Source organism: Musa acuminata, chromosome BXJ2-4 (genome assembly GCF_036884655.1).
Source record: "Musa acuminata AAA Group cultivar baxijiao chromosome BXJ2-4, Cavendish_Baxijiao_AAA, whole genome shotgun sequence".
Classification (NCBI taxonomy): Eukaryota; Viridiplantae; Streptophyta; class Magnoliopsida; order Zingiberales; family Musaceae; genus Musa; species Musa acuminata.
In genome coordinates this window covers 32,856,581-32,880,831 of record NC_088341.1, presented here as the reverse complement: position 1 = coordinate 32,880,831, position 24,251 = coordinate 32,856,581, and the positions used below count along the sequence as shown (strand labels likewise).

The following is a 24,251-nucleotide window of genomic DNA, read 5'->3' as shown; positions in this document are numbered from 1 at the left end:
CTGCCTCAAAAGCTAACAGGATCCTTACAACACTGAGTAGAAATTCAGCCACTTCCATGCAAAATAAACAACATTGGTGACGACCTTAGGATCCCTGATAGATCTATCATGTTCATTAATTTGGCCAATCAAAAAGACAAGATCAACAATTTATCCCTCCATTTCATATTCATTGAAGAAAAGCGGTGTTGGATCTGAAAGCTTAAACTCAGGTTCGTAGCAAGTTATTTTATAAACCAAACATGCTTATCCACATCAGCTTCATACTCAATTGAAGCAAATATCAAAACCACGCCTTCTTGTAAAAATCAAAAAGATATCTGAAAATGATGTTTATCCCAAAAAATCTCTTCAGGATTCAACATAACAGATCAAAATATGAATCACCAATCGGACAAACTTATATCTGTGAAATCATAGATCCCATCTCGATGTTGACTTCAACACAACTACTTATTAGACCATTCAATTGCAAACATGATACTCTCTGATCGAATTCATCAGAAGGCTATCCATTATGATCTTAGCATAAGAACCAAAAATCTACTTAATAGTTTCCCAAGGTAACAGACAAAGCCAAGACAACAATAAAATTTCTAGCCAACAACCAAAATAGACAGTTTATGAAGTTAATAAGCAGCAACTAAACTAAGATTGCCATCTTAGAAACAGTGCCTTTCCATGATCAAACCAGCATCTTCAAATTACTGCAGAAAAAAAAAGTGATATTATAAGATATTATGGTAAGAAAGATGGTACAAAATTTAAGAACCTAGAGAACTGCATAGGTCATACACAAGATTACCATCTAGTAGTAATAGCCGCCCCCAGAGTGTGGACCTCCGTACGATGAATAAGTGCCACCACCGTACTGCATAAAGAGAAGCAGGTGATCTGCTGAACAGATTGTACTAAATTAAACTCATGAGACTTGTACTTACATCCGAGCCATAATAATCACGTGAATACAAGCCACTCATTCCAAATGAATCTTGAAAGTGAAAGCAAATGATCATTTCATTAGAAGAGAGCATAATTTCAAATTGTTAGAAACAAAATATACCACTGAAAGAACCTCTATAACGAGATGCACCGGGCAGTGGATCAGGATGATCATATCGAGGGCGAACCCTACTCCCAGGTTCCATGTATCCAGAATCATGATCCTGAAATTGAAGCATGTAGAACCACCATTGTACAGACAATCGCACTGACAGACATAACAAAAAATAAATACAAAAATTTACCATCATAGAGAATGGTCGTTTAATACCACGTCCTGCATCCCCATAGAAATAAGGTTCTTCACCTACATACCGACCACTGAAAGGTCTACCAAACTCCTCCTCCGGTTGAAACGGTGGTCTTCTAGATGAGAAGGGTTGCCCTCGCCCTCTGAAAGCACCTTGTCTTCCTGGAAAAAAAAACCCCCTACCTCCTGCAGAGAGCAAATAAACATTGGTCATTCTAAAGAAAAAATAAAACAGCAAATTTTGCCTTTATTCTCCTTATTGAGAAAGGTTTCACCTACGCCTACAAACCAGCTTGTATTAGACTATGAGTACCTAGAACTTATTCACTAGAATAAAGAATTTTAATAAAAGAAACATCACTAACTGATCCCAGATACTAGCAAATGTAGGTTAATTCTCCATCACCATTAATATAGGTTATCTCCAATAAGTTGATAAAGAAGAATTTCTTCTTATAAATATTGCAGTTCATGTTTCCAAACAGAAGGGTCGATCTTGAACTATTTCATGCAGACCGCAGCCTGCACCATGACAGTCACCTTATGAAATTTATATTATTAATTTGGCTTAATTAATCTACAGCATATCAGCTTTTAGAGATCATGTGACAGATGTACAGTCTACCTCGACCTCCAAAGGGCCTCCTGAACTGAAACTCAGTAGAAGAGCCTTCCAGGCCACTATCAGCAGCAAAAGAAAACCTTCCACCTCTACCACGTCCACGAAAATTGAAACCCCTTCCACCCTGAAACCCTGCTCTGAATGAAGGAAATCTACCCCTACCAAAACCTCTACCTGTTGAAGCAAAAAAAATCATCAATATTTAGAAAGCACCAGATGAAAGTTTTTTTTTTTAGCAATGACTTACCAAACCTAGAGTAAACTCCAACACCAGTGTATCCAATACGGTAACCACCGCTCATCCCACCTTTTACAGCTTGAGTTTTGGGCAGTGGATTTGCAAGCCTTGCTCTTACTTTCATCTATAATAAACAAAAGAGGTAAGTTGCAAATATATACAGATATACTGGTACAAAGAAGAATATGAACCATGATCTACTTGGATGACATATGCTTAATCCTTTATTCTTCATAATACCATCAACAAACAAAGAACTAGGCACATGAAGATACCCCATATTTTATAAGAGCACATACAAAGGTGCTATTTTTTTTAATATATGACTACGCCTGCCAAACTGATCAATAGATTTTCAGAAAAGAGTGACAGAACCAGAAGCTATGGTGTCACGAGCTAGATGGATCACTCCAGGCTTACTTGGAAGCTTTCTATAAGGCAGAGGAATAAACCTTAAAGCATCATTTGCAACATTAAGTAGGCTTGTCTCGTAATTATCATATGATAGATAGCAGTGTTATGAACTCGATACAAGGAAGACCAAGGGCACAAACACAGATACAAGTATTTGGCAGCATAATCAAACATCTATAAGGCTTAAGCACTAGATTCTGTATCTTCATATTACTAGTCTTAAAATAACATACCCAAACAACATAAAATCTTGAGAGTTGGACATGGATATAAACAAAGACAACTCTCCTGATACATAAATTGTAAAACAAACAACACATTGGACACAAAAATAAGACACTTGCCATGGGGTAAAAAAGTTGATCTCAAAGGTACGTGGTGATCTTAGGAGCATGAATGTGCATTAACAAATGTGTCCCTTCAACCAGAGTTTAGAGCATGGTTCACCTTACCAGTCCGTACCTGTATACCGACCAGCTATCGGTATGATACGTACCGAGTTATATTGAGTCATATTGAGTGTACCGACAAATGATACATGAGGACATACCAATGTACCGCCCATACCGGTCCCCTATCAGACCGTTACATACCACTCATACCACAGCACAGTGAACCTTAGTTTGGAGTATTCAGTTCGTGTTTCACATACAACCACATTCACAATACATAAACTCCAAATAAAAGATTAAGAACATAAATGTTCATGATAAACAAATAGGTCGGTGGTTGTAGGTTAGTTGCAATTAAAAGAATGCAAAGATAATTCCTTGTAGTAAGTATAGTTTGCAAGAATTAAGTCAGAACAAAGATCAGCCACAAGTTGCTTGAATGGAATCAGTCAAATCATCAATTTGTATTGACACAATTAAATCAAAGAGAAAGAAAATAAAAACAAAAAAATATTAAAACAAAAAATTGAAAACAAATATTTTAAAATGAAATATATTTTGCATTTCACCAAAAGTTATAAACAAACTTAACAGTTAAAAGTATTTTTCACATTAATGATAATTTCTTTTATCATTCAACTATGAATTTATCTAAAGTAATATGAAAAGTTTAAAACGGATTTTAATCATCTTAAAGTAATCATCATAAAAATATTTTTACCATTTTTGGCAAATTATAACTCATCCTAAATTACTTTGTGATAAAATATCCTTAAAACATTAACATTAATATATAAAACATTCTAAAATGATAACGTTTCATGCCTCACAATTTCTTCCCAACAAATTTTCATCCTATTTGGTGCTTTCATAAACAAATATAATGTGGGTCCTCTTCATTTTTAGAGAGCCATGCAGGCATGTGAGTTCTGGAAGAATCTCTTGGTACACATTTCTAGATAAGGGCTTATGACTTGAGCCTCTCGCGAGGAGTTGGATCTCAAGAGCCATCCTACATGACAATGAATAAGTGTTTTCGATGTCAGAATCAGATATACTAATATGTTCTGGTAAGTCAAACTCCGCCTTCACCTTCCCCTCCAGTGTTCCTTATAATCTAATCTTCTTCCTATGTTCCTGTTTTATTTTCACTTCTTCCTTTCTCCACTGCAGATTCATCTGTCAGCTGCCAAATTCCAGCTGAAATCAACCAGAAGGCTCAGAAATCAGCCAATCCATGGAAGTAACAAAATGTCAAAGACATGCATAACATTGCAGCATAAGTGATCCATCAGAACTTTGGCTCCTAAGGTAAATCCAAAAAGAAACAAAAGAAGTGCCTGCAGATACAAACAAGGAACAAAAGGTACCTTGGACTTCCCATCACCCAGTTCGGTGTCATTTATACCTTCAACACAAGTAACAGCTGCTTCATGAGTTGTAAAGTTAACAAATCCAAAATCCTTCCTTTTGGCAGTTGACATGTTTCGTGCCAGCACAACACGCTCAATCTCTCCATAGCCTTTAAATTGTTCTTTGACCCTATCCTCATCCCAAAATGGTGGCAACCCATCAACAAAGACTGATTTAACCTGTATCAGCCAGTATCAAAGGGATCACCATTTGGAAAGGAGCAAGTGAGCTCTGAGCAAGAGCACACAACAGGTGCAGAAGGATGCATCTGCATGAGTACCTGAGCCATGACTTCGGGATCTGGCTCACGCAGTGGCTCTGCAAAAGCCACTTTGGCTGTCCTCTCGGGGTGGCCAAATATAACATCAGGCTTTTGGAGCCGTTTGTAAGCTAGCATCGCATCCTGATGGCAAGAGAATTCCAGGAAAGCAAACCCACGACTTAGACCGTCATTCTGGGTGTCCAGAACAAGAGTAATATGTTCAACTCCCTCTACGTCATAATCCTTTAGCTTCTGCTTAATCTGTCACACAAAGATCAATTAAGCAAAAGAAAAAGAGAAAAAAAAGTTACTACTTCCAAGCCCCATCAATCACTATAAAATTATCATAATCATAGTAAGTGAAGAAGGCATACAGCTTCTTTTGTCCATGTGTTGCAAATGTTCCCCAAGAATAATGTGTCATTGTCCTCGCTTGGTGCAATGCCACAACGTTTTCCACGAATCTGTAACAAAAATTAATCAAAAGAATAACTAGTGAAGATGTAAAAGATACTTCTTATGAAAGTATCTTTTATATGAACTATATATGAAAGTCTCGAGTGAACGAAAGCCATGTTCTAAATTATCTTGTTCCAAAGCTCAAATGCATAAGCAAAAGACAAGGGTGGTTCAAGAATCATATATATATATATATATATATATATATATATATATATATATATATATATATATATATATACACACACAGATAAACAAACATATTATGAAACCAGATCGCTGTCAAAGTTGAAAAATAGTAACACGTGAACATCAGAAGTCTGGTCATTTTATCTACTTCAATTGTGAGATTAAATTTTCAAATAAGTGATAGACGATTAATTTAAAAAGTTGCAGAAAACTAAGATATCAAAGCCAAATATCTTACCATAGGATTTTTCAATTCAATGAGTGCTCGAGCAGCCTGCTCCTTGTTGGCAAACTTTACAAATGCAAATCCCTTGTTCTTATTGGTTACAAAATCCTTGTGGAGACGGACCTCAACAACTTCCCCAACCTTCTCAAAGGTCATTTTCAAATCCTCCTCCATAGCATCTCGATCTAGTCCCCCGACAAATATCTCCTGCTCCTTCTTCATCTTCCTCCTCTTAGCCATGTCTGATATTAGAATCTGCTCGTCCTCCTCAACCCGAGGATCTTCCTCCTCTTCCATCCCGACACTAGCTTCCTCCCCTTCCACACCTCCTATGTTCTCTTCCGTACCCATAAATTCCTCTTCAACAGGCTCCTCAAACTCCACCGGCTCTACCTCTTCCTCCATCTGCTGGCCCGCATCAGCAGGATCTTCTTCAATTTTTTCAGAATTGTCACCCCCAGTGTCCTTCACATCTGCGACTTCCACGTCATGCTTCAGCTCATTCTCCTCCTCCACCTCATCCTCACTCTCCTTGGCTTCAACTTTTATGGCCGGCTCTTCCACAACCTCCACCTTGGGAGGATCTGCTGCAGCAGCCTTCTGAGCCAGAGGTGTTTTCCCCTTTCCACCGACAGACTTCTTTGCATAGGCTGCAGCTGGTTTCTTCTCAACTGCAGGAGTAGCCGCCTCCTCAACTGTCCCAACCAAACAACAGGGCTTACAGTTTTCCATAAATGAAAGTTAACGTTTAAAGAACACAAAGAACCAACCCAAGATGTCACCTTCAGAACCCTGCTTAGGATCAGGGGTCACGGTGACCGGGGCAGAGGCAGCGGCAGCGGCTCTGCTCGCGGACTGTTTTCCGGCCACCTTCGCGGTCTTGGCTCCTGATTTCGGGGTAGATTTCGTTGCCACTTCCGGGGTCCTCTCGGCGGCGTCGGCGGCGGCAGCAGCATCTTTCTTCGGGGTAGGCGTCTTCTTGGTGGCCCCAGCTTTCGCGGCACCGGCATTTCTTGTCCTCATACTTCAAACTGGCAAATATCCTACAGGTGAACAGCCAAAAGGAGAAGATAACCATCACGGAACCCAAAAAGGGGAAACAAGATCCCATCTTCCGTGCAAGGAAAGCAGCAAAAGAACACAAAAAATAAGCAAAGAGAATAATCTTTGAGCATAACAGGAGGAGGAGAGAACGAACCCTAAAGAAATATAGAAACGAAGCGCCTCAATTTTCCGGTGTCTTTCGGCCACCCTTCACGCGATGTCTAGGGTTTCTGAGAACGACGCAGGCTATAACAATTCGATCGATGGAGTCGGCAGCGAACGCGAATCGAGCCCTCGCTTATTCTCCTCATCGGTTTCGGCCTTCAGAAGGCCCATGGGCCTATTACGAGTAGGCACGTGAGTCGATTGATCGGCACGTGACTGAAACAAAAAATTAAAATAAATGCATCATTTAAAAATTCTCAAAAATAAATATTAAGAATGGTTATTGGCAACCTCTTGCTTAATATAACTGCTTTTAAAAATAATAAAATATAATTTTACTAAATATAATCTCTCAATTATTTTATTTTTTATATCCCCTCAATTATTATTATTTTATACAATATATTTTTTCCTTTAGAAGGAAAAAAAGTTGTATGGAAGGAGTTAAAAAAATTATTAGAATTAAATAATAAATTAAGAATATTTACGAACATTTAACATCAGTTTGATTGAGACCTCCTTTCGCAGTAGTAGTAAGTCAGAGTCCGGTCTATCAACGACTTAGTTATGTTCGTTTCTTGTCTTCTTCTCTGTCCACTCCCCACTGCATGATCCCGAATCTACTTGGAAACCCACACCCACTGACACCGACAGAGATGGAAAGCCCAAAGAACGCACCAAAATCTTAAACAAAGCTAACCCACAAACCAAGTTGCAGTATATTAACGATAGAAAGGGCAGAGAGTGCATCCAATATTTTCCCAATAAAAAGTACACGAAAAACCAAGTTGCAGTAAAGTAAACCAACCAAAATTTTAATGGGTGCGAAGGTATCCTCTTCCAAAATCCTTGCATATCAGATCAAAGAACAAAAAGAAGGAAAAAGGAAGATCGAGGAATGGGGAACAGGTTCCATGCTTCTTCTTTTCCTCTCCAGTAATCTTGTCACGTGCACTGAACTTGCTGTGTGAGGGTGGAAGAACATATGCGATGGTGCTACAGGGAGGAGGAGGAGGAGGAGGAGGAGGAGGCGGAGGATATCCTGGGGAATATGCCGTGGCCGGGGGCGAGGATGCCGAGCGGGTCGAAGCGGGCCTTGCGCGCCGCCAGCCGCTCCCAGCGCCGACCGAAGTGCTCCCGCCAGTGGCTCGGCGAGGGGTGGTGCGGTATGTACTGCTTGGCGCCGATGCCGGGGGCAGAGGCGGCGTCGGCGATGCCGCGGTTGAGACGGAGGAGGTCGCGGAGGCACTCGGCGGTGCAGCTGGCTGGGTTCGCTGACCGGAGCACGCCCACGATGTACAGCACCCGCTCGTCCTCCTCCGCCGCTCCCCCGGCAGCGTCCGGCAGCACCACCGATGTGTTTGTGTCCCACCTGAACCATCCATGATACATCACGCATATGCAACGTGAAGGACATGAACTCATAATACCCTAGAGGAGTCCTTAGAACATGGTTTCGATCCAGTAACTGTTGTACAGATACTGATATCTTGTGAAGTGATTGGATGTATGATGAGGTTGCCAAAGTGATTGCCCTTCGTGAAGGCAGGCTTGATGGAAGGAAGAGACAGAACGATGGAGGAGGTCAAAAGCTGATCCTTACTTGTCTCTTAGAAGTGGGTAAAGGAGGATAGGGCCGGCGAACTCATCTGGTGAGATGTTCTCCAACAGCAAGTCCCTGAAAGCTTTGATCCCAGACTTGGGCACGAACATGTTGAGCCAAGGGTGGGGGACTTCCCACAAGCCAACACTCCTCAGGCTCATCTCCTCCATCCTAACCCTGTTGAGGAAGTCGTAGTAGGAGACCTCCGCACCGTACAAGTGGGATGGCAGGTGACTCATCCGCCTCGCAATCTCCTCCACGACCTGCAACGAGAATAACTTGGTGCCCAGCTTGTTCATGATCATTTGGAGCTACGAGAGGAATCGCTGCTGACCTCTTCTGTGCTGGCGTTCTTCGATCCGTCGTCATGGACAGCAAACTCAATGCAGTAGTAGACGTTGGAGCTGCCATTGCTGTGGAACTCGGGGGTGAAGTCTAGATGAGTGGGGAAGGCAGTGGAGGAGCCGTGGAGGAATTGCTCATTTAGGACTACGAAGCCTTCGACATAGTCCACCAACTCAGGCATCGAGATGAGCAGCTCCTGGTCACTGGTAAAGGTGTCGAAATCATCATAAAAGGCTCTGACCCACTTGACCTAACATCAAATTTACCGGCATCAAAATTGATCTCATATCAAAGTAGAGAAAAACAAAGAGCATTTTGGACTTTCACCTTCTCTGGAGCATCTTGGAGCAGGATTCTTGCTCTCGTTATGATGCCAAATTGGCCTAACCCACCAAGAACTGCAAAGAAAAGCTCTGGACTCTTGGTGGGAGTGCATGTCACCAGCTTTCCTTTACCTTCAACAAGTGAAGTTGGAACCGATGGTCAGCTCTGATACTAACATCACAAGAGAGCGAGGAGGAGAAATTTGGGTCTTCTGTGTTTTTCTGCTTCATGTTACCTGTCACCACATCCAGTTGAAGGACATTGCTGATCTGAGGCCCGTATTTGAATGTTTGGCCACTGATGCCACCAATGGAGAGAGTGCCACCAACGCTGAGATAGAGGTAATCAGTCCAGGACCTTGGAGCCAGCCCATGCTTCAAGCTCTCATGTAGCAGCTCAATCCACAGTGCTCCGCCACTAACATCAGCATAAGAGACACCGACCACCCCTTCTCCTTTCTTGTGGATTTCTATATTGGAGGGGAGAGCATCCATCTCGATGACTATGCCATCGAGTGCTTGGGCTTGGCCATGGATGGAGTGCCCAGCTCCTCTTGCCGCAACTGTGACTCTGCTGAAGGATGAGGAAGAGAGGAAGCTGAGGAGGAGAGAGATGTCTTCAGAGGACTGGGGTCGAAGGACTGCCGAGGGGGAGTTGAAGAGAATTCTTCCGAAGTCCACAGAAGCTGTGCTTGTTTTCTGGAGGAAGCTCAAGGGACCAAAGTCCATGGGACTCTGGATGAACTTGCATGGAGAACAGAGAGCTAGAAGCAGAAGAAGGACATTGACTCTGGCGCAGAAAAGAGAGATCACCATTGAGGGGAGGAGAAATGAGCTCGAAACAATTCTTGCACTGTAGCTGGTTGCGTTTTAAGGGATGGAGACAGGACATGAAAACTCGAAGCCACTTTACATATCGAATTCAACAAACAACAAGTTATCATGCAACTTTAGATAGAGAAATTTCCACAGAGAAAAAAGCAGTGATTACCCCTGTGTTAGCCTTTACTTCCAAACGCAAATAAATGTGTGGTGATTTTTCACAAGAAAATAATTGTGACTCCCAACAAAAAAAAATGAAGGCAAATTCGAGAAGGATCAGAATATGCTAAGCTTTTTGGTGTGTAGAAAGAATACCATGACTGCGATAGCAGAAAACAGAGAAGGATGGTGTTTGGGAACACTTGAAATGAACCAAGGAAGAACAGGGTAGAAAAGAAGAAGCACCACTCACTGAGCGTCCTTAAGAAGGTTGGTGGAGTCACACACATGTCCAAGCCCTCCTTTTATATGTTCTCACAAGTACCAAACAAATCCACATATCCAGAGACCAGCACAACGAAGAGATGGGGATGGAACAAGCCCGCAAGAAGAGAGAGAGAGAGAGAGAGAGGAGGAGACAGGAACAGAATTCCTCTGTCAATGAAAAGGGCAAAAGCACAGATCTCACTCCAATGGGCAATGCATTTATGGAAGGGCAAAATAATTCCAGTTCGTGGCCCAGAATCTAGTGGGAACACAAAAGTGATGCATGTGAGCCTCTTCATCCCCAACTCCTCCACCCCCGTCACCTTTCCACTCCTCTCACTCGTTCGTCCTGTGGCTTGCACAAATAACCAAGTAGTAGTGATAAGGACATTCTTCTAACCAGAGAAAATCTTGCTGCTTGGATTCATACATGGCCTCATAAATGAATCCTCTCCCTTTTTCCATCCACCTGCATCGTGTCTGAGAATGCTGGCTTCTTCAACCATGATTGTGTCGTCACTAGTATCCGATGCTGACGATATTTAAGGAGGACCAGGCCTGTGTGATGCTTCAGTAATCCTTGACCAGATACCATTTATTCGGATGGCTTGGGTAGCTTAGAGAGAGGGGGAGAGAGAGAGGGGGAGGGTGGCATCGAAACACCAGGACCAAATCTTTTGGAATGTACTGTGCTACTGCGGCAATGCGCCAAGCCCCAGTGAATGGTCGGCCACCACCTTACCAAGAGGATTTGCCCACAGATTGTGTGGTTGGTTGGTTTACATGAGCCTTGGTGTGTCACTGGCAAACTGGCAGCCACATTTTTGCTTGCAGCGGGGTCATCCAACCCCTGCTTGCACCGCACTGCAGTTACCACCATTTCTGTGCTCAAGCTTGTCCAGAACCGGAAGGAGAAGGGGGTGATGTCACTGTGCATTCAATCTTTTAGCCAACTCTGGGAAAAAAGCTGGTTTGTGCTGTGGAGGAATGATTATTAAAGGAGCAGAGGTTATGGTGGCTAAGCTATGCCTACAAGAATTTTCATTGATTCAGTCATTGTCAGTACAAGATTTAGGATCTTAGAGCACTTCCTTCCTGGGGTCCTCGACACAATGTTCTGGGATAAAGCCATGCATGCATGGACGACACTAGCGAGCCAGAACACTGCAAATCTCATGAGCTTTTCTTGTTCTAAATGATGACAAATACACAATTATTGCCCATCACTTTACCCAGCTTCAGTGGATCCACAGTCAATCTTGTCCCACCGATGCCTGACCCAAAATCTATCTTAATGGCAATCGAACTTGGTTAACTTGTGGAGATCACCGTAGATCAGTTCTTTCCCCCCCACCACACACAAAGCCTGCATCGAGAGACCAGAAGGAATCCTCTTTGTCACATACAATCATCACTGAAATAGAAAGAGCAGGCATGACCTTTTTGCTTTTGGTTCTACTCGAGAGAGGAGGATGGAGACCTTTCTTTTTGTTGGACCCAAGAAGTTTCGGACGTTCAAAGTCTCACGTCAAAAACGCACTCCACTTGCACTTGCAGGAGTCCCAACGGTGGTCCTATTCCTCTTCTTCCTCTTCCTCTTCCTCTTCCTTCAAGCTTCAATATATAGTCACCGTTACAGTCTCTAATGGGTCAAATTGTTGTATAGCAAATCCATCGCATAGATACTGATTCTAGCAACTTTTAGGTTAAAGGGTACTTTTCTCATGTGCTGATCATGCTCCAAGATTGACTCAGTAGACTTTGAGAGATACGAGTTTGTATCAAGCAGATTTCATCAGTCATTTCCAGGACACTTTTTTGCCCCTTTGTGACTTCTCACTTTATCACAAGGAACATGCCCACAGTGTCAAATTAGTCAACGATCACATCCTTGTTTTGAGATATAGATTTCGTAGGACTACCAAAAGCCTCACCAAAGGTACAAATCCTATGCCTTTATGAGATCATTTGGCTGCAAAGTAGATTACATGTATGGGTTAAAGGAGGAAGGTAACCTCTTTAAAGATCTCATAGGTTTGGCCAGTCATGTCAGTCATATAGCAAGTAGATAAGAATATCCCAAGTGTTTATTCTCCTACTGATCTATCTTCTTTAGCTCGAGTTATGCTGTGTGTATATATATCGATCTCATTAAGTTTCTTTAGTTTATAGCACACAACATGGACTAAAAGGAGAATGACTTTTAGGGATCAAAGAGTACGGTGTAACAAAGATACTGGGTTCAATCTTACAAAATTGATCTTAGGGAATCACAGACAAGATGAGCCCAGCATGACTTGCAGAATCTCATGAAGGCTTCTTTAATTGTTTGTCTTCTCCTGTCATGGAGAATTCCACTGCACATACATACACAGAGAAAAAGCATACCATTCATGTGGAACAGTTCTCAGGAAAGATTACATGGCCAAGGGAGAGGAGAGGAAGCAGCCATGACCCACCTGCTTTGGGAAAAAATCTAGTGCAAACATTTCATTAGACACGGGTGTCATCTCATGCTGGATTGCTTTCCTCTTGTGGTTGGCTGGTGTCTTTGTATTAGACTTAGTTGTCTAGATTTCTTCTTTCTTTATTTCATGGTCTCTTTTGGAGTCTTCCTAGTTTGCCAGTTTGGCCAGGCCCTCCCTTGTGCAAAGACATGGACCGATCTATAAGCCAATCATTTTATACTCCTCTCCTCCTTGATTGATAAGCCAACCTTTCAGTATAATTTAGTCTGTCTGTCTGAGCTAAGGTTGAATGCATTCTTTTTAGTAGGTCATGAGTCATTATTTGTGTGCCTTCTCAGGAACTGCAAGTGTTTGGTCATATTAATTCACATATATCCATGTGAACACTGTGTGCAATGTATAAGATTAAATTATGGTAACAATTAGAAGAAAATTTAGCATGAGAAGAATTAGGAATAAACTAAGGATAACATAATACCATTATATATAACATAAGTTTAGTTGATTGGATCACAATCTGACATTGATAATTGGTTTAAAGAGAAATACTTTTTTTGAGCTGAGAAAAGGCTGCTTCATTATTGACTATCGGAAAGGACAAAGAAAACCATTTGCTGACTTCATGATGCACTCAGTTGTTACTGTTCTTCTCTCCTGTGGGTGGGCACTTCATCCTCAAACTTGTTACATCTTGAGCTTTGGATTCCTAAGCGATGAGACTTGAGGAACACAAGTCCAGTTTGTATTACTGCACTAGTTGAAGTAAATATAAGCAATCACTTCCATAACTGCAGTTGCTTCTGCAATTGCTCTTCAGAGATCAGCCCCAGTGATGTTCCTGTGACTATTAGATAAAATGATTGGAATTCTTGTCAAGCAGAATGAGTGGCTGCATTCATTCTTCTCGATCCAAGTTCTCAATCACATCAAGGGGGAGCACAATCCACAAACAGTGGATTTCTTTGGACAAACATAAACATGCATGCCCTGGTCGGAGGACAGTGCATGTGAAGATAGACATCGGCATGGCCATGTACCTGCCATTGCCATTCACATCCTTAGTTTCAGTCACATCTGCTTTAACGGTTCTAGTCTGCATCCAAGGCATCATCTCTCTATCAACGAAGCACTGTGGCAAAATAGAAACTTGCATGAGTGAAGCCATTATTGGAGTGTGAGAGCTCAACGGTGGGAGACTGATGAACCAGTGAACAGCACTGCTTCTATCAACTTTCAGTGGTATACAGTCTTTCTATACGGAGGAGATAAAGGGACCTATCTAAGATTCCGAGGTTTATCCATGCATCCAGTGACAAGTTGAAATGACTCATTCTGGTAGCACCAGTTACTGGATAGATTGCAATACCAATTTGATGGCATAGATTGCACTGTTCCCCACACTTGGTGTGGGATAATCAATGTGTAATCTTCAGAGAGAGAGAGAGAGAGAGAGAGAGAAGAAAATAACACGCATATGCTTACACAGGAAAGAGCTTGAAGTTGGTGCTACGATCATCGAGATCAAATTACCCTTGGTTCACTGTTGTGGGGATAACGAGAGAAGAAAGGCCGAAGGAAATGCCTATAAGTAAATATATGATTTGGTTACAAGTGAATTACTTTACATCATATAATGACAAAGCATTTTTAAATTAGTTGAATATAATATCTTATTTATATATATGTTAGAAGAGAGAAATTTTCTTAATTGATCAACGAGATTTTCTCGTGCGGAAATCTTTTCTGCTATCATCCCTCGTAAGACTGAGCTCCTATAAGGATGTCGATATTGGATTGATGCAACAAAAATAGTTTATGAGTGAGAGGCTTTATGAGTGAGTCTGCTAGTTGATCAGCTGTATTTATGTGAGAAACACACAGTTGATATTTTAATAACTTGATCTCGTGAAGTGGATGATAATATGTTTCATGCGTGAATGGAATACTAGATTGACACATAAGTAGATAGCTCCAATATTATCATAATATATTATAAAAATAATGATGAAGTTGATGTTGAGTTCTTTGAACAGATTTATAACCCAATTGAGTTCAACAGTAGCAATAAGTAACAGAAGTAGAGACACAAAGTACACTTGAATTAGTTGAATATAAGTTAGGAAGTCAAAATTCAAATCAAATTTGAATCAAGAAGTCAGTCAAAATGAATGAAGAGCATAGATGTGAGATGTGAAGAGCAACAGAAGAGTGCTTGTTGGGCCCCATGCCCAAGCTCAAGAGAAGACCTGCAAATCTAATTTGGCACCATAAAAAGGCCCATTATAGGGTGTTGCCCATTTAAGTCGGCTCTGAATAAGCGCCCGCTTCTTCCTCACCATCTGCCATCTTCCTCCCCTATAGGGTGTCGCCGTCTACCATCTTCTCCACAAGTCGACGGCAAACGCCACCCATCACTGCTGTTACTCTATCGGCGTACCCACGGTGGTCGTCCCTCTGCCCGCGCCTGCGTGTTTCTCTCGCGCCCACCCATCTGCAAGCGGATCCACTGTGGTCGCCCGTGTTTCAGATTATTGCCTCTTCTCTGTCGATTGCCGCTCTCTTAGCTGATTCCAATGCGTAGAGGTATTATTCTGCTTTGACACATCGATTACATAACTCTACGTTCATTTCTTTTGTTCTTTTAATAGATCCTCATATGGGGGATTGAATTGGTTCATCAATTTCATAGAGTGAATCAGGTCTTTCTCGGAAATTCGCTGGATAGATAGAGATAGATTGACAAAGACAGTGTTATAGAGAGAGAGAGAGAGAGAGAGAGAGAGAGAGAGAGAAAGAGAGAGAAAGAGAGAGGCAATAGAACAAACATCAACGTCTGCATTTGTTAGATCAGAACAAAAATCTCATTGAGTGTCGCAACGATGTTATCATAGCACTCTTGAACTCGGCGAGCATCTTTGTCTCTGGCAGCATAATCCAGCTGCAGCACAAACGATAAAGATTTCAAGCTTCATTTGCGAAGCTGGAGCATACCGAGAGCGTGAAGACAATGGACTCACACTTGAGACATCGTTGAAGAGGTGAGAGTAGAGCTTCCTCAGCTGTGGCCGCTGGCTTCCCGGCTTTGCTTGGATGATCGTGTAGAGATCCTGCTTCAGATACGACGAGCTCTCGCGAAGCGCGATCTGGGCTTCTCTCCATGACTGCGAATCGATCAAAGCCTTTATCCGCACCAGATCTCTTGCATGGATCTTCACCACCGCGTCTGCTTCTTCGGGTGTCTGTTCCGGAGCGGTGAATCTGAACTCCAAGGCGGAAGCGACGCTCGAACCGGAGATGGCTTCCTTGGCATGGAGAGCTACTGCTACAGCTGCTGCTGCTGCTGTTGCTTGTCTCCTTCCGATGAGTAGCTGTTCCGGGAGACCCGGAGCTGCATGGCCAAGCTTGGAGTGGCCATGGAGGCGGCAAACGACGCCGAGCGAAGGGTTTGTGGAGCAGTGTCTCAGCGACATCGGCGATGCCATTTCACTTTGTGCAAGTTTTGGATGGCTGCGAAGAGCGGCACTGCTAATGTGGATAAGATGGTTCTTCTAACGCTTGTGGACGACAATGAGTTACCACTTTCTCAAGGAAAGATTACCGTAGGAAAAGTCAAACCCAGAAAATGTTTCCCTATTTACATTAATCACAAGAAAAGTCAAACCCCGAATGTAAAGATCAATTCGGGAGCTCAAAATTCCATGAAACAATTACCGAGACAAATATTCTATCAAAGAAGGATGATATGATTCACAAGAAAACTTCTTAATTGTCTACAAAACAAACGAAAAAAAAGAAAAGAAAAGATAGCTATGTTTGCTTCGGTTAGAAAGTCGTAGTCATCAAAGAAGAGCAAACAAACACATTGGCATTAAGTCTGCCGCTACCTAATTAGAATCTAATAATGTCTAGACAGAAGTCAACATGCGAAGTATATCTCGATGACTTGTAAAGCACATTCTTCCAAACGGCGACGATGCATTGAAATGAATCAAGGCACTATTTTCAACCAAATAGCCTGCATTTAGATAGAAGACTCGTCGAGATCAGGTGGCACACTTCAGTTTTTGATATGATGGTGTGGCCATGTAAAACAGCTTTTGGGATTACAAAGTTTCCATTTGATTTTACTGTTTCTGGTGTTCACCAAACAATTTATACTAGTTTTGCTTTCATGATTCTACCTGTACTCCAAGATAAGCTCAATGATTCAGTTTCCATATTGCAGAGTCTCCAGGTGGCATTTTGATACAAGCCATTGCAGGTTTAGTACACAAGACAAAAGCCACATATATGCTCTGATGAATCCTCACTCCACAAGGAGAGCAGCACTATGAACACATAGCTGCAACTTGTCAGCTACCACTAAACAAGGCCAAGGTTTAGTGCAGAACAGATAAGAGAGGTCTCAGCAACTGCTGAAATCAGAACTCCAACATGCACCAATCGAAAACTAGTTGCCATTCTTTCTTGAAGAACTTAAATGCACTACATGAACATAGCTGTAGGAAGGGGAAAACATATGATAACTTCCATTGTAGCAAAACCTTGATCCATAGTAATATGACATAACTACTAAAATCTAATTAACAAGAATTACAAGATGATATTGGTCTCTGAACAGATTCGCAGACAGACATAACATATGTGCAGAAAATTTCGTGAAATATCCCCTTCTCAGATGAGAGTTTACAACAGTACACTTCTGAGACTTGAGAGTCTTGGGATTATTCAGTGTCATCTTCCATCTCAGACACAGCCTGAAGAGGACCAGCAGCTGAAAAAAACCCTGTTTCAGATGTGTTGACAGGTCCACTCCCAAAGAGGCATATCTGAGGTTCAATCCTGTTCATTCTATTCCATTCTTCATCTGTCAGCGACCAACTGAAAATGTCTATGTTTTTCCTGATCCTGTCAGGATTTAGGCTGCACGGCAATAAACTAGTTCCTCGCTGTAGTCCCCATCGCAAAATGACCTATTATAGAGTCAGTAGAAAAACCATCAACAAAAATGTCGAGCCTTCATGCAAAGGCCAAATAAATGAAGTAGGATGACACCACAAAACATCAAGCATGATCCCGTTTGGTGGCGATCATATCAAAGTGTCAAGTATATTATATCTCATTCATGGACAAGTGTGAGAAAGCAAAATTCTTGAACTAAATCTACAGATCTCACACTGCAAGCTTACAAGGGACAGACCTGAAATGAGACTCAAATCTACCTGAAGGGCTAATAAAGAAGCTGATAGTAACCAGTGTAAAACAAAAAAAAAAAAGACCACCAAAACCCCTTTTGCTATGCTTACTTTACCTTCTTTAAGTTAAAAGAAACATCTATTTTATTTGACTCATCATACAGACATAAAGTGTGATATGCAACACTTAACAGAACCAAACTAAAGAAAAGCATCCCTCTGCCCTCCCTCCCCCTCCTCCTCCTCCTGCATCCGCCAACTCCCATCATCTTCCAACCCTTGAGGACAGAGGATTTGGCATGTTGGAAACTCGATCACCTTAACTGCACTTCAGTAGGGATCTCTCCTCAGAAGTCCAAAAATTGGTTGTAGGTCAAGAAAATGTGTCCAATCCTTTCATCAACCTCCTCGACTTCATGCTTTTTATATTGAATACAATTTCAGTTGGACCAGCATTTACCAACCAGTATTCATCAATACTGTCACATGGACCATCCAATTTCGGACAGTACATTTGTGGTATGGACTTATTGCCTGACAAGCCCTGTGAACAGGGCGGTAAGCCTGATTCTTTTTTTTAAATTTGTTCGAAGTTAAAACCCTAAAAGGTCTTCTATCTTTTCTTCCTCTTTTCTCCCTCTTCCCCTATCAGTTCATCTCTCTTCTCTTCTTTTACTTCTCCCCTCTCCTCCCTCTTTCACAAGCAAAAAAATGGATATCATCATTGATTATGCTCCTGCTTCGCAACAAACCAAACGCTAAGATTAAATTCCAATCTTGAATCTGGTTCCTGTCTTTACGAACGATACACAATGATTTGGTCATTCTAATTCTGATCCAAACCTGTTCCATTTGTCATTCCAGTTCCTGGTCATGATCCAGTCACCAATATCTAATTTAAATAGATGAACCATACTATTATAGTGTTATATTCAACTCCGTAAAATATATTGTTCATCCTTGTATGTATCTATATATATCCTAAAAGTTGTCACTCAACATCAACAACCTAAGATGACCATCATGAGGCAATAAAATCTGTCTACATTAAGAACTCCACGAACCACTCTTTCAATGTTTTTAAAAACATCCTTGACATCACAAATTGCCAAGAAATCCATATCACTAGTTAATTCATGTAATACAAAGGAATAATAAATTGCCATCATACTGCAGTTTGACATCAAATTACAGTGAAATCTATCATTCATAGATTTTGCACAGCAAGGAAAGAAATGAACACATCCTGCCCTGGTTTACGATATTTTGTAGTCAGCCTCCGCTAAAACCACACATAATCTGAACCTCAAGAATTGAATTTCACACCCTACTAGCACTCATCCAAAAATACTAATAAAAATCCATTTTCTCAGCAAAAACGAAGAAAGAACATGTAGTGCATAAATGAAGCACTACGGCTAAACCAAAAGTATTGTTTCTAGAAAGAGAGAATGATTTTAAACTCATCCGTTCCGATACTGAGAAGCAGACTTGATTGACCAGAGAGTTTCCAGCAACAATAGGGTAAGAGCCGCTTCTTTCTTGTGTGGAAACGCTTTCGTGACCAATTAACATTTCCTTGGCTCAGGTTATTCAACCTCCGGCATGTATTCCAGATGGTCTATGTTGTTGGAGTTCTGCATTCTGCCTTAATCCCACCTCTGTGTCTAAAATTGCCATAGGATATTAGTTATTAAACATACCTTCTTAAAAGTTTCTCGTCACTGTGGACCATTGGATATCAAATGGACCATATTAGTCTATTTATCTCGATTGTCTATACTCCAAAAGTTCACTACTACTGCAACACTAGTTCCTTTCTTACGTGTCAGTTGAAAGCATATTCAGCTTCTATTATTTCCAATAATTACTCAATGGATAAGTGTTCACATCACTTACTACAGGATTAACTTTAGCTTAGATGATCCAATCTTTTGCAGCAAAGTTCTTTTTACATATTCATTATGGAGATGAACCAAGCCAACCTTTTTGGGGCTAGAGTTGCATACTTAGTAAGAAAATTATTTTTTATTTAATACATCATTACTATCTATATGATTCTTCCTTGAGTATTCATGGTATGTGCCCGTCTATTGCTTATGCTTCCAAAATAAAAGTACCAATTCTAGAAGATTCATAGAAGTGTCAAATGATGACCATAATAATGCAATTCCTCTGCCAATGCCACTCCAACCAAACACAATTGAACATCAACAGAAACCAAATTTTAGAACAATTGAATTGCTAGTTACCTTAGCATCAAGAATTTTATTCATAACCATTTTCATAATGACAATGATTGTCCAACATGTACTCCCAAGTTTTAGAACTGCCAACAGCTATAACCAGAACTATATGATTGATTATTGAAGTAAAGTTTATACATTTTACAAAACCCTGTTCTTAGAAGAGGTAAAAAGACCAATAAGGCAAAAGCTTCTCTGAGGTGCATACCTCAGAAGAAACTGAGAGGAGTGAAAAATGTTTCAAACTTGGGAAAGATGCAAGTCCTTACCTGCTCCGGTGTCTTGTTATGGCGTTCTGCAATATCTACGACAACAGAAAGCTTCATCATTGGTCCATGCACTGATCTTGACCTTCTAAATGTTATCCTAGGAGTTCCAGCTTCATCCTCAGATCCACTATCAGAAAGACCAGGACTGGCAGTTGCCATCCCACGAGATATGGGTACTCCCAGTGGAGTTTGAGCAGATACATGGATTCTTTTCTGTTGACAGAATTTCACTAGTTCATCCTGTCTCCAGAATGGATGCAACTCCACCTACAATTCATTATTCAATCAGCTTCATACGAAAAACTGAAAAACAGGAAAAGATCTTTCATACCGCACACAAATATGGATCTGTCAAGAAGACATATTAACAACGTTTGACAACATAAGAACCCAGGAATGAATGGAAAATCATATACCCAAGATGACAAAAATGACAATATGTATCATACAAATAATTTGGGATAAGCTCTAGAAGTCTACTTTAATCGTCCCCTGTTGTTGATCATTGCATCTGACACTAAATGAGCATCTTAGGTTTCCAAGTATAATCTACCTCCTATAGATAGATCCTAGATATAAATGAAGTCACTCATGATCAGGTCTGCATCCATATTCAACAACTCACTGGATTTTCATCAGTTCAACTGTCCAAATGCTATTCTATAACCATTTGACACACATTATCTTGAGATGATTGACTGATAAGCTATTATATCTAATTTCATACAGGTATATATATATATAAGAGACCATGGCGCATTGTCTTAATTTATGTGGTTGATGGTTAACATTCTGAAGAAAAGGTGAGATAATTGAGATAAAATCATGAGCATGAAATTTTGAAGAAGCTCAATGAAAGAAAAAGGTGCAACACAAGGGCCTCATATAGGGTCAGGCTTCCAAGCACTCATCTTGCTATTAACATGGCCCAATTGTGGAGTTATAGAATAAGAAACAGGATTTTGGGAAAGGGACACAGCAGAGTTCATAATTTGTAACCCATATTTTAGACTCAGAAAGCCCCCACTTACATCACTTGTAGTGAATTTGAGTCCTTGACCAGAATCAGTTAATAGCAAACTTTCAACCTCATATCCTTGTCTAGAAAGGATGGATAATCTTCCATCACATGACAATTTGAGATGTTCAGGAGAAAAGATGCATATCATTCTTAATATCCATAAAAAGTATAGATACCATCAATCCCTTAGAATAGGCTCAAGTAAACTTTTGAAGGCTTTTCACAAGAATTACTTCCAAGGCTTTTCACAGAGTTCAATGGCAACAACAAATTAATGTAGCAGAACCCAAATAGTGGTAACTTTACAGCTATATTGTTGTTGTACAAGAATTACTATCATGTCATAATTACCTTAAAAGTGCTGTCGTGACCTAAAAACAGAGTTAATAGGCAATAGTAACCTATAACTTTAGCTATTTATTCAGGTTATGTTTGCGTTGGCATGCTTCAACTTCGACAATCATGACTACATACTCAAAAGAATGGATTGAATAGTTGAGTTCATTATCAGAAAATACTAAATGGGATTATGCTAATAACACAATGGAAACAACATTAACAAATAGACAACTTGTCATACAAACTAAGTCAAGCTTATAACATGCACCAAAAAACATGCTAGATTTTTCTACTTGATCTAACTGATGGTTTTTCACACACAAATATGAGAACATGATGACAATTTTTTGGAAAGCTGATGAAAAGTTTGTTCTGTAAAGCATAAACTATAAAGAAAAAAACTAAAACCCAAGTTCACTTTTGGATAAGCCAAATCAGGCATATAATCATAGAAGTCATCATGATTTAAGCCATAACATGGACAAACATGAATAAATATACAACCACATTTCACATCATCTTCCAAAACTACTCATGAAAATAACTGCTTTAGTTAGTGAAAAGCAACCTGACTTCATAGAGGACCAATTACGATAGTTGTAACTCAAAGAGACCTGCTGCTTTGAGCTTTCTCTTTGGAAGAACTAGATTGTAAACATAACCTTTTACAACTATACAGGAAAAACAATGAGTATATAGAACATGAAGCTAATCAACCTGACCTGATTGACTGCTGGAACAATCTTCGCAAACTGGAGCAATTCGCTGATCTGCTGAATGTTGAAATTGCTAACACCAATCGCACGAACAAGCCCCATCCGCACAAGACTTTCCATAGCCTCCCAGGTTGGCTTCAATCGTTGCGAGAACTGTCTATATTCGCTTGCAGATTTCCAAGAAGGATCAGTGGCATCCCCGAGAGCCGAACACTCAGGCCAGTGCACAAGATACAGATCCAAGTAGGAGACGCCAAGGCTCTTCAAGGAAACTCTCACGGAATTCTCGACCCTCTTATGTGAATTAGTAGCACAATACAATTTCGAGGTCAAGAACAAATCTTCCCTCTTGGCTCCGCTTTCAAAAGCCTCGGCTAGCGCCTTCCCAACCTCAACCTCATTCCCATATAGATGGGTGCAGTCGATGTGGCGATACCCGGCCGTCAAGGCCGTCGCCACGGCTTCAGCACAAAGATCACCTCCGTGTTGCCATGTTGCAAGACCAACAGCAGGAATCTTGGCTCCGGTATTGAGGACAAAGTAGTTTTTAGCTGTTGCTCCTTTCCCCTTCATCCCTCCAATCTATTCAAGAAAATCCCACATTTACAGAAAATCTTAGTTGCTCGTAGAGCATATAGACCAGAAAACAAGAAAAAAAACAAATCCTAGGCCAAATTACCCGGACAAACTACTGTCGGTTTTGAAAGAAGACTCCTGATTGCACAAGAAAGCAGCAAGATTAGTTTTTCTTTTCGTTTCAGCAACCAAAAATCAGGCGAAAACTGATCGATGCAGGATTAGCTAAAAGATAATCCAAGAATCATGAGCATGACGTTAAAACGCTCAAATCAAAAGGGACGTAGTCAACAACCCACTTCACAGAGAAACTCGCAGAAAGAATCGGCCAAAAAGGGAAAAGAAAGGAGGAGGGATACAAACCTAACGCAAGAAATCGCTAAAAGTGACGATGCCGCCGGTCCGAACAACCCACAAGCTAAAACGCACAAAAAATAAACGAATAAATAAAGGTAAAAATAAACAAATAAAAAGGGGAAAGAGAGACGTATTGGAACCCGAACAGTGGAAACAGGAGAGGATCCGAGAGCAAGGCCCGACCCAAGCAAAACAAAGATTTTGGACATGGCAATCCAAAGCCACGTATCCAAACCACATCGCGATCAATAAAAGACGGGAGCAGGGGGAGGGATTGACTGCTTCTTTGATTACTTTTTGTTCGTTTGGCGCGTCGTTCACCAAACCGATGAGAAGAATGCGACGGGCAACAGACTCCACCTACCGCGTGGAGATGAAGCGGATAAACATCCAAAGACCTGCTGCGCCCTCCTTTGGCCTAATCTTTTTGCTGCTGCTCCTCTGCTTCTCGATCGCGTGTGGCCTCGGGAGGGAGGGTAAAAGAGAGAAAAAGTAACGCCGGAAGGGGAGGCAGAGTCGCCTTGTCGAAAGCGCCGAAGAATCCTTTGACTCCTCGGTACTCCGGTAGAAGAGCAAATAACGTCAGTACCCCTGTCATCCCTGGATTGCAGATGTACCAAAATGTATCTCCCGAAAGCCTTTCTCATCCGATGTGGCTCCCTGTGAGACGTGGTACGTGGCAACACGTGCGGGTCCCACGAGAGATGAGGCTGCTACTCTGGAGAATTCTGAAGGTACTTAATTGGATGCTTGTTTATATTAGAACAAAATAAAAAATACAAGGCATATAAAATTAATTATGGAGCCAAAAAACATTTTTTAGATTATTGGGTGAATTTCTGGAATTTTTTTATTTTTATCATTTGCAG

General features: G+C 41.0%; 4 protein-coding genes and 1 long non-coding RNA gene across 14 annotated transcripts; 1 reads left to right on the top strand and 4 right to left on the bottom strand.

The window, feature by feature from the left end:
* Positions 1-488: 488 nt before the first annotated feature.
* On the bottom strand, positions 489-6,803 carry LOC103977002 (heterogeneous nuclear ribonucleoprotein Q). 2 transcript variants are annotated; one of them, XM_009392387.3, is made up of 13 exons: positions 6,666-6,803; positions 6,250-6,510; positions 5,480-6,162; positions 4,968-5,057; positions 4,612-4,854; positions 4,289-4,510; positions 2,122-2,236; positions 1,878-2,048; positions 1,248-1,438; positions 1,064-1,166; positions 942-991; positions 806-871; positions 489-707 (listed from the first exon to the last, which is right to left on the bottom strand). In XM_009392387.3, the coding sequence occupies exons 2-12, from the start codon at positions 6,488-6,490 to the stop codon at positions 809-811; spliced, it is 2,172 nt and encodes a 723-aa protein (XP_009390662.1). In that variant the 5' UTR covers positions 6,491-6,510; positions 6,666-6,803; the 3' UTR covers positions 489-707; positions 806-808. The 2 variants fall into 2 exon arrangements, with proteins under 2 accessions (XP_009390662.1, XP_009390670.1); XM_009392395.3 differs by having other exon boundaries at positions 1,076-1,166.
* A 609-nt stretch (positions 6,804-7,412) lies between these two features.
* LOC135610386 (cytokinin dehydrogenase 3-like) lies at positions 7,413-10,401 on the bottom strand. Its single transcript, XM_065104819.1, has 5 exons — positions 9,184-10,401; positions 8,952-9,079; positions 8,614-8,874; positions 8,280-8,542; positions 7,413-8,048 (listed from the first exon to the last, which is right to left on the bottom strand). Exons 1-5 carry the CDS (start codon positions 9,761-9,763, stop codon positions 7,673-7,675), a joined length of 1,608 nt encoding a protein of 535 aa, XP_064960891.1. The 5' UTR covers positions 9,764-10,401; the 3' UTR covers positions 7,413-7,672.
* A 4,332-nt stretch (positions 10,402-14,733) lies between these two features.
* LOC135610385 (uncharacterized) lies at positions 14,734-15,926 on the top strand. Its single transcript, XR_010486108.1, has 2 exons — positions 14,734-15,246; positions 15,353-15,926. It is a non-coding gene; the product is annotated as an uncharacterized LOC135610385 (long non-coding RNA).
* On the bottom strand, positions 15,479-16,145 carry LOC103977025 (psbQ-like protein 3, chloroplastic). Its single transcript, XM_009392420.3, has 2 exons — positions 15,681-16,145; positions 15,479-15,601 (listed from the first exon to the last, which is right to left on the bottom strand). Exons 1-2 carry the CDS (start codon positions 16,143-16,145, stop codon positions 15,506-15,508), a joined length of 561 nt encoding a protein of 186 aa, XP_009390695.2. The 3' UTR covers positions 15,479-15,505.
* On the bottom strand, positions 15,479-23,907 carry LOC103977033 (NADPH-dependent aldo-keto reductase, chloroplastic). Of its 9 annotated transcripts, none has more exons than XM_065104817.1 (6): positions 23,677-23,906; positions 23,389-23,443; positions 23,129-23,163; positions 22,456-23,031; positions 20,374-20,640; positions 15,479-17,636 (listed from the first exon to the last, which is right to left on the bottom strand). In XM_065104817.1, exons 4-6 carry the CDS (start codon positions 23,020-23,022, stop codon positions 17,388-17,390), a joined length of 1,083 nt encoding a protein of 360 aa, XP_064960889.1. In that variant the 5' UTR covers positions 23,023-23,031; positions 23,129-23,163; positions 23,389-23,443; positions 23,677-23,906; the 3' UTR covers positions 15,479-17,387. The 9 variants fall into 9 exon arrangements, with proteins under 9 accessions (XP_064960889.1, XP_009390707.2, XP_009390716.2 ...); XM_009392432.3 differs by lacking the exon at positions 23,677-23,906 and adding an exon at positions 23,529-23,605; XM_009392441.3 differs by lacking the exon at positions 23,677-23,906 and adding an exon at positions 23,523-23,592.
* Between the last annotated feature and the right edge of the window lie 344 nt (positions 23,908-24,251).

Bases quoted from the DNA above. Each gene is read 5' to 3' on its own strand.
- LOC103977025 (XM_009392420.3), bottom strand. From the start codon at position 16,145: ATGGCATCGCCGATGTCGCTGAGACACTGCTCCACAAACCCTTCGCTC. The intron at 15,602-15,680 runs GTGAGTCCATTG...TTTGTGCTGCAG, and splicing joins TCTTCAACGATGTCTCAAGT to CTGGATTATGCTGCCAGAGA.
- LOC135610386 (XM_065104819.1), bottom strand. From the start codon at position 9,763: ATGGTGATCTCTCTTTTCTGCGCCAGAGTCAATGTCCTTCTTCTGCTT. The intron at 9,080-9,183 runs GTAACATGAAGC...CACTTGTTGAAG, and splicing joins TCAACTGGATGTGGTGACAG to GTAAAGGAAAGCTGGTGACA. The intron at 8,543-8,613 runs GTCAGCAGCGAT...TTCTCGTTGCAG, and splicing joins AGAACGCCAGCACAGAAGAG to GTCGTGGAGGAGATTGCGAG.
- LOC103977033 (XM_065104818.1), bottom strand. From the start codon at position 23,022: ATGAAGGGGAAAGGAGCAACAGCTAAAAACTACTTTGTCCTCAATACC. The intron at 20,641-22,455 runs GTCAGGTTGATT...AATGAATTGTAG, and splicing joins TTGTTCCAGCAGTCAATCAG to GTGGAGTTGCATCCATTCTG. The intron at 17,637-20,373 runs GTAAGGACTTGC...ACTCTATAATAG, and splicing joins ATAACAAGACACCGGAGCAG to GTCATTTTGCGATGGGGACT.
- LOC103977002 (XM_009392387.3), bottom strand. From the start codon at position 6,490: ATGAGGACAAGAAATGCCGGTGCCGCGAAAGCTGGGGCCACCAAGAAG. The intron at 2,049-2,121 runs GTAAGTCATTGC...TTGCTTCAACAG, and splicing joins TGGAGTTTACTCTAGGTTTG to GTAGAGGTTTTGGTAGGGGT. The intron at 1,439-1,877 runs GTAGACTGTACA...TGCTCTCTGCAG, and splicing joins GAGGCCCTTTGGAGGTCGAG to GAGGTAGGGGGTTTTTTTTT.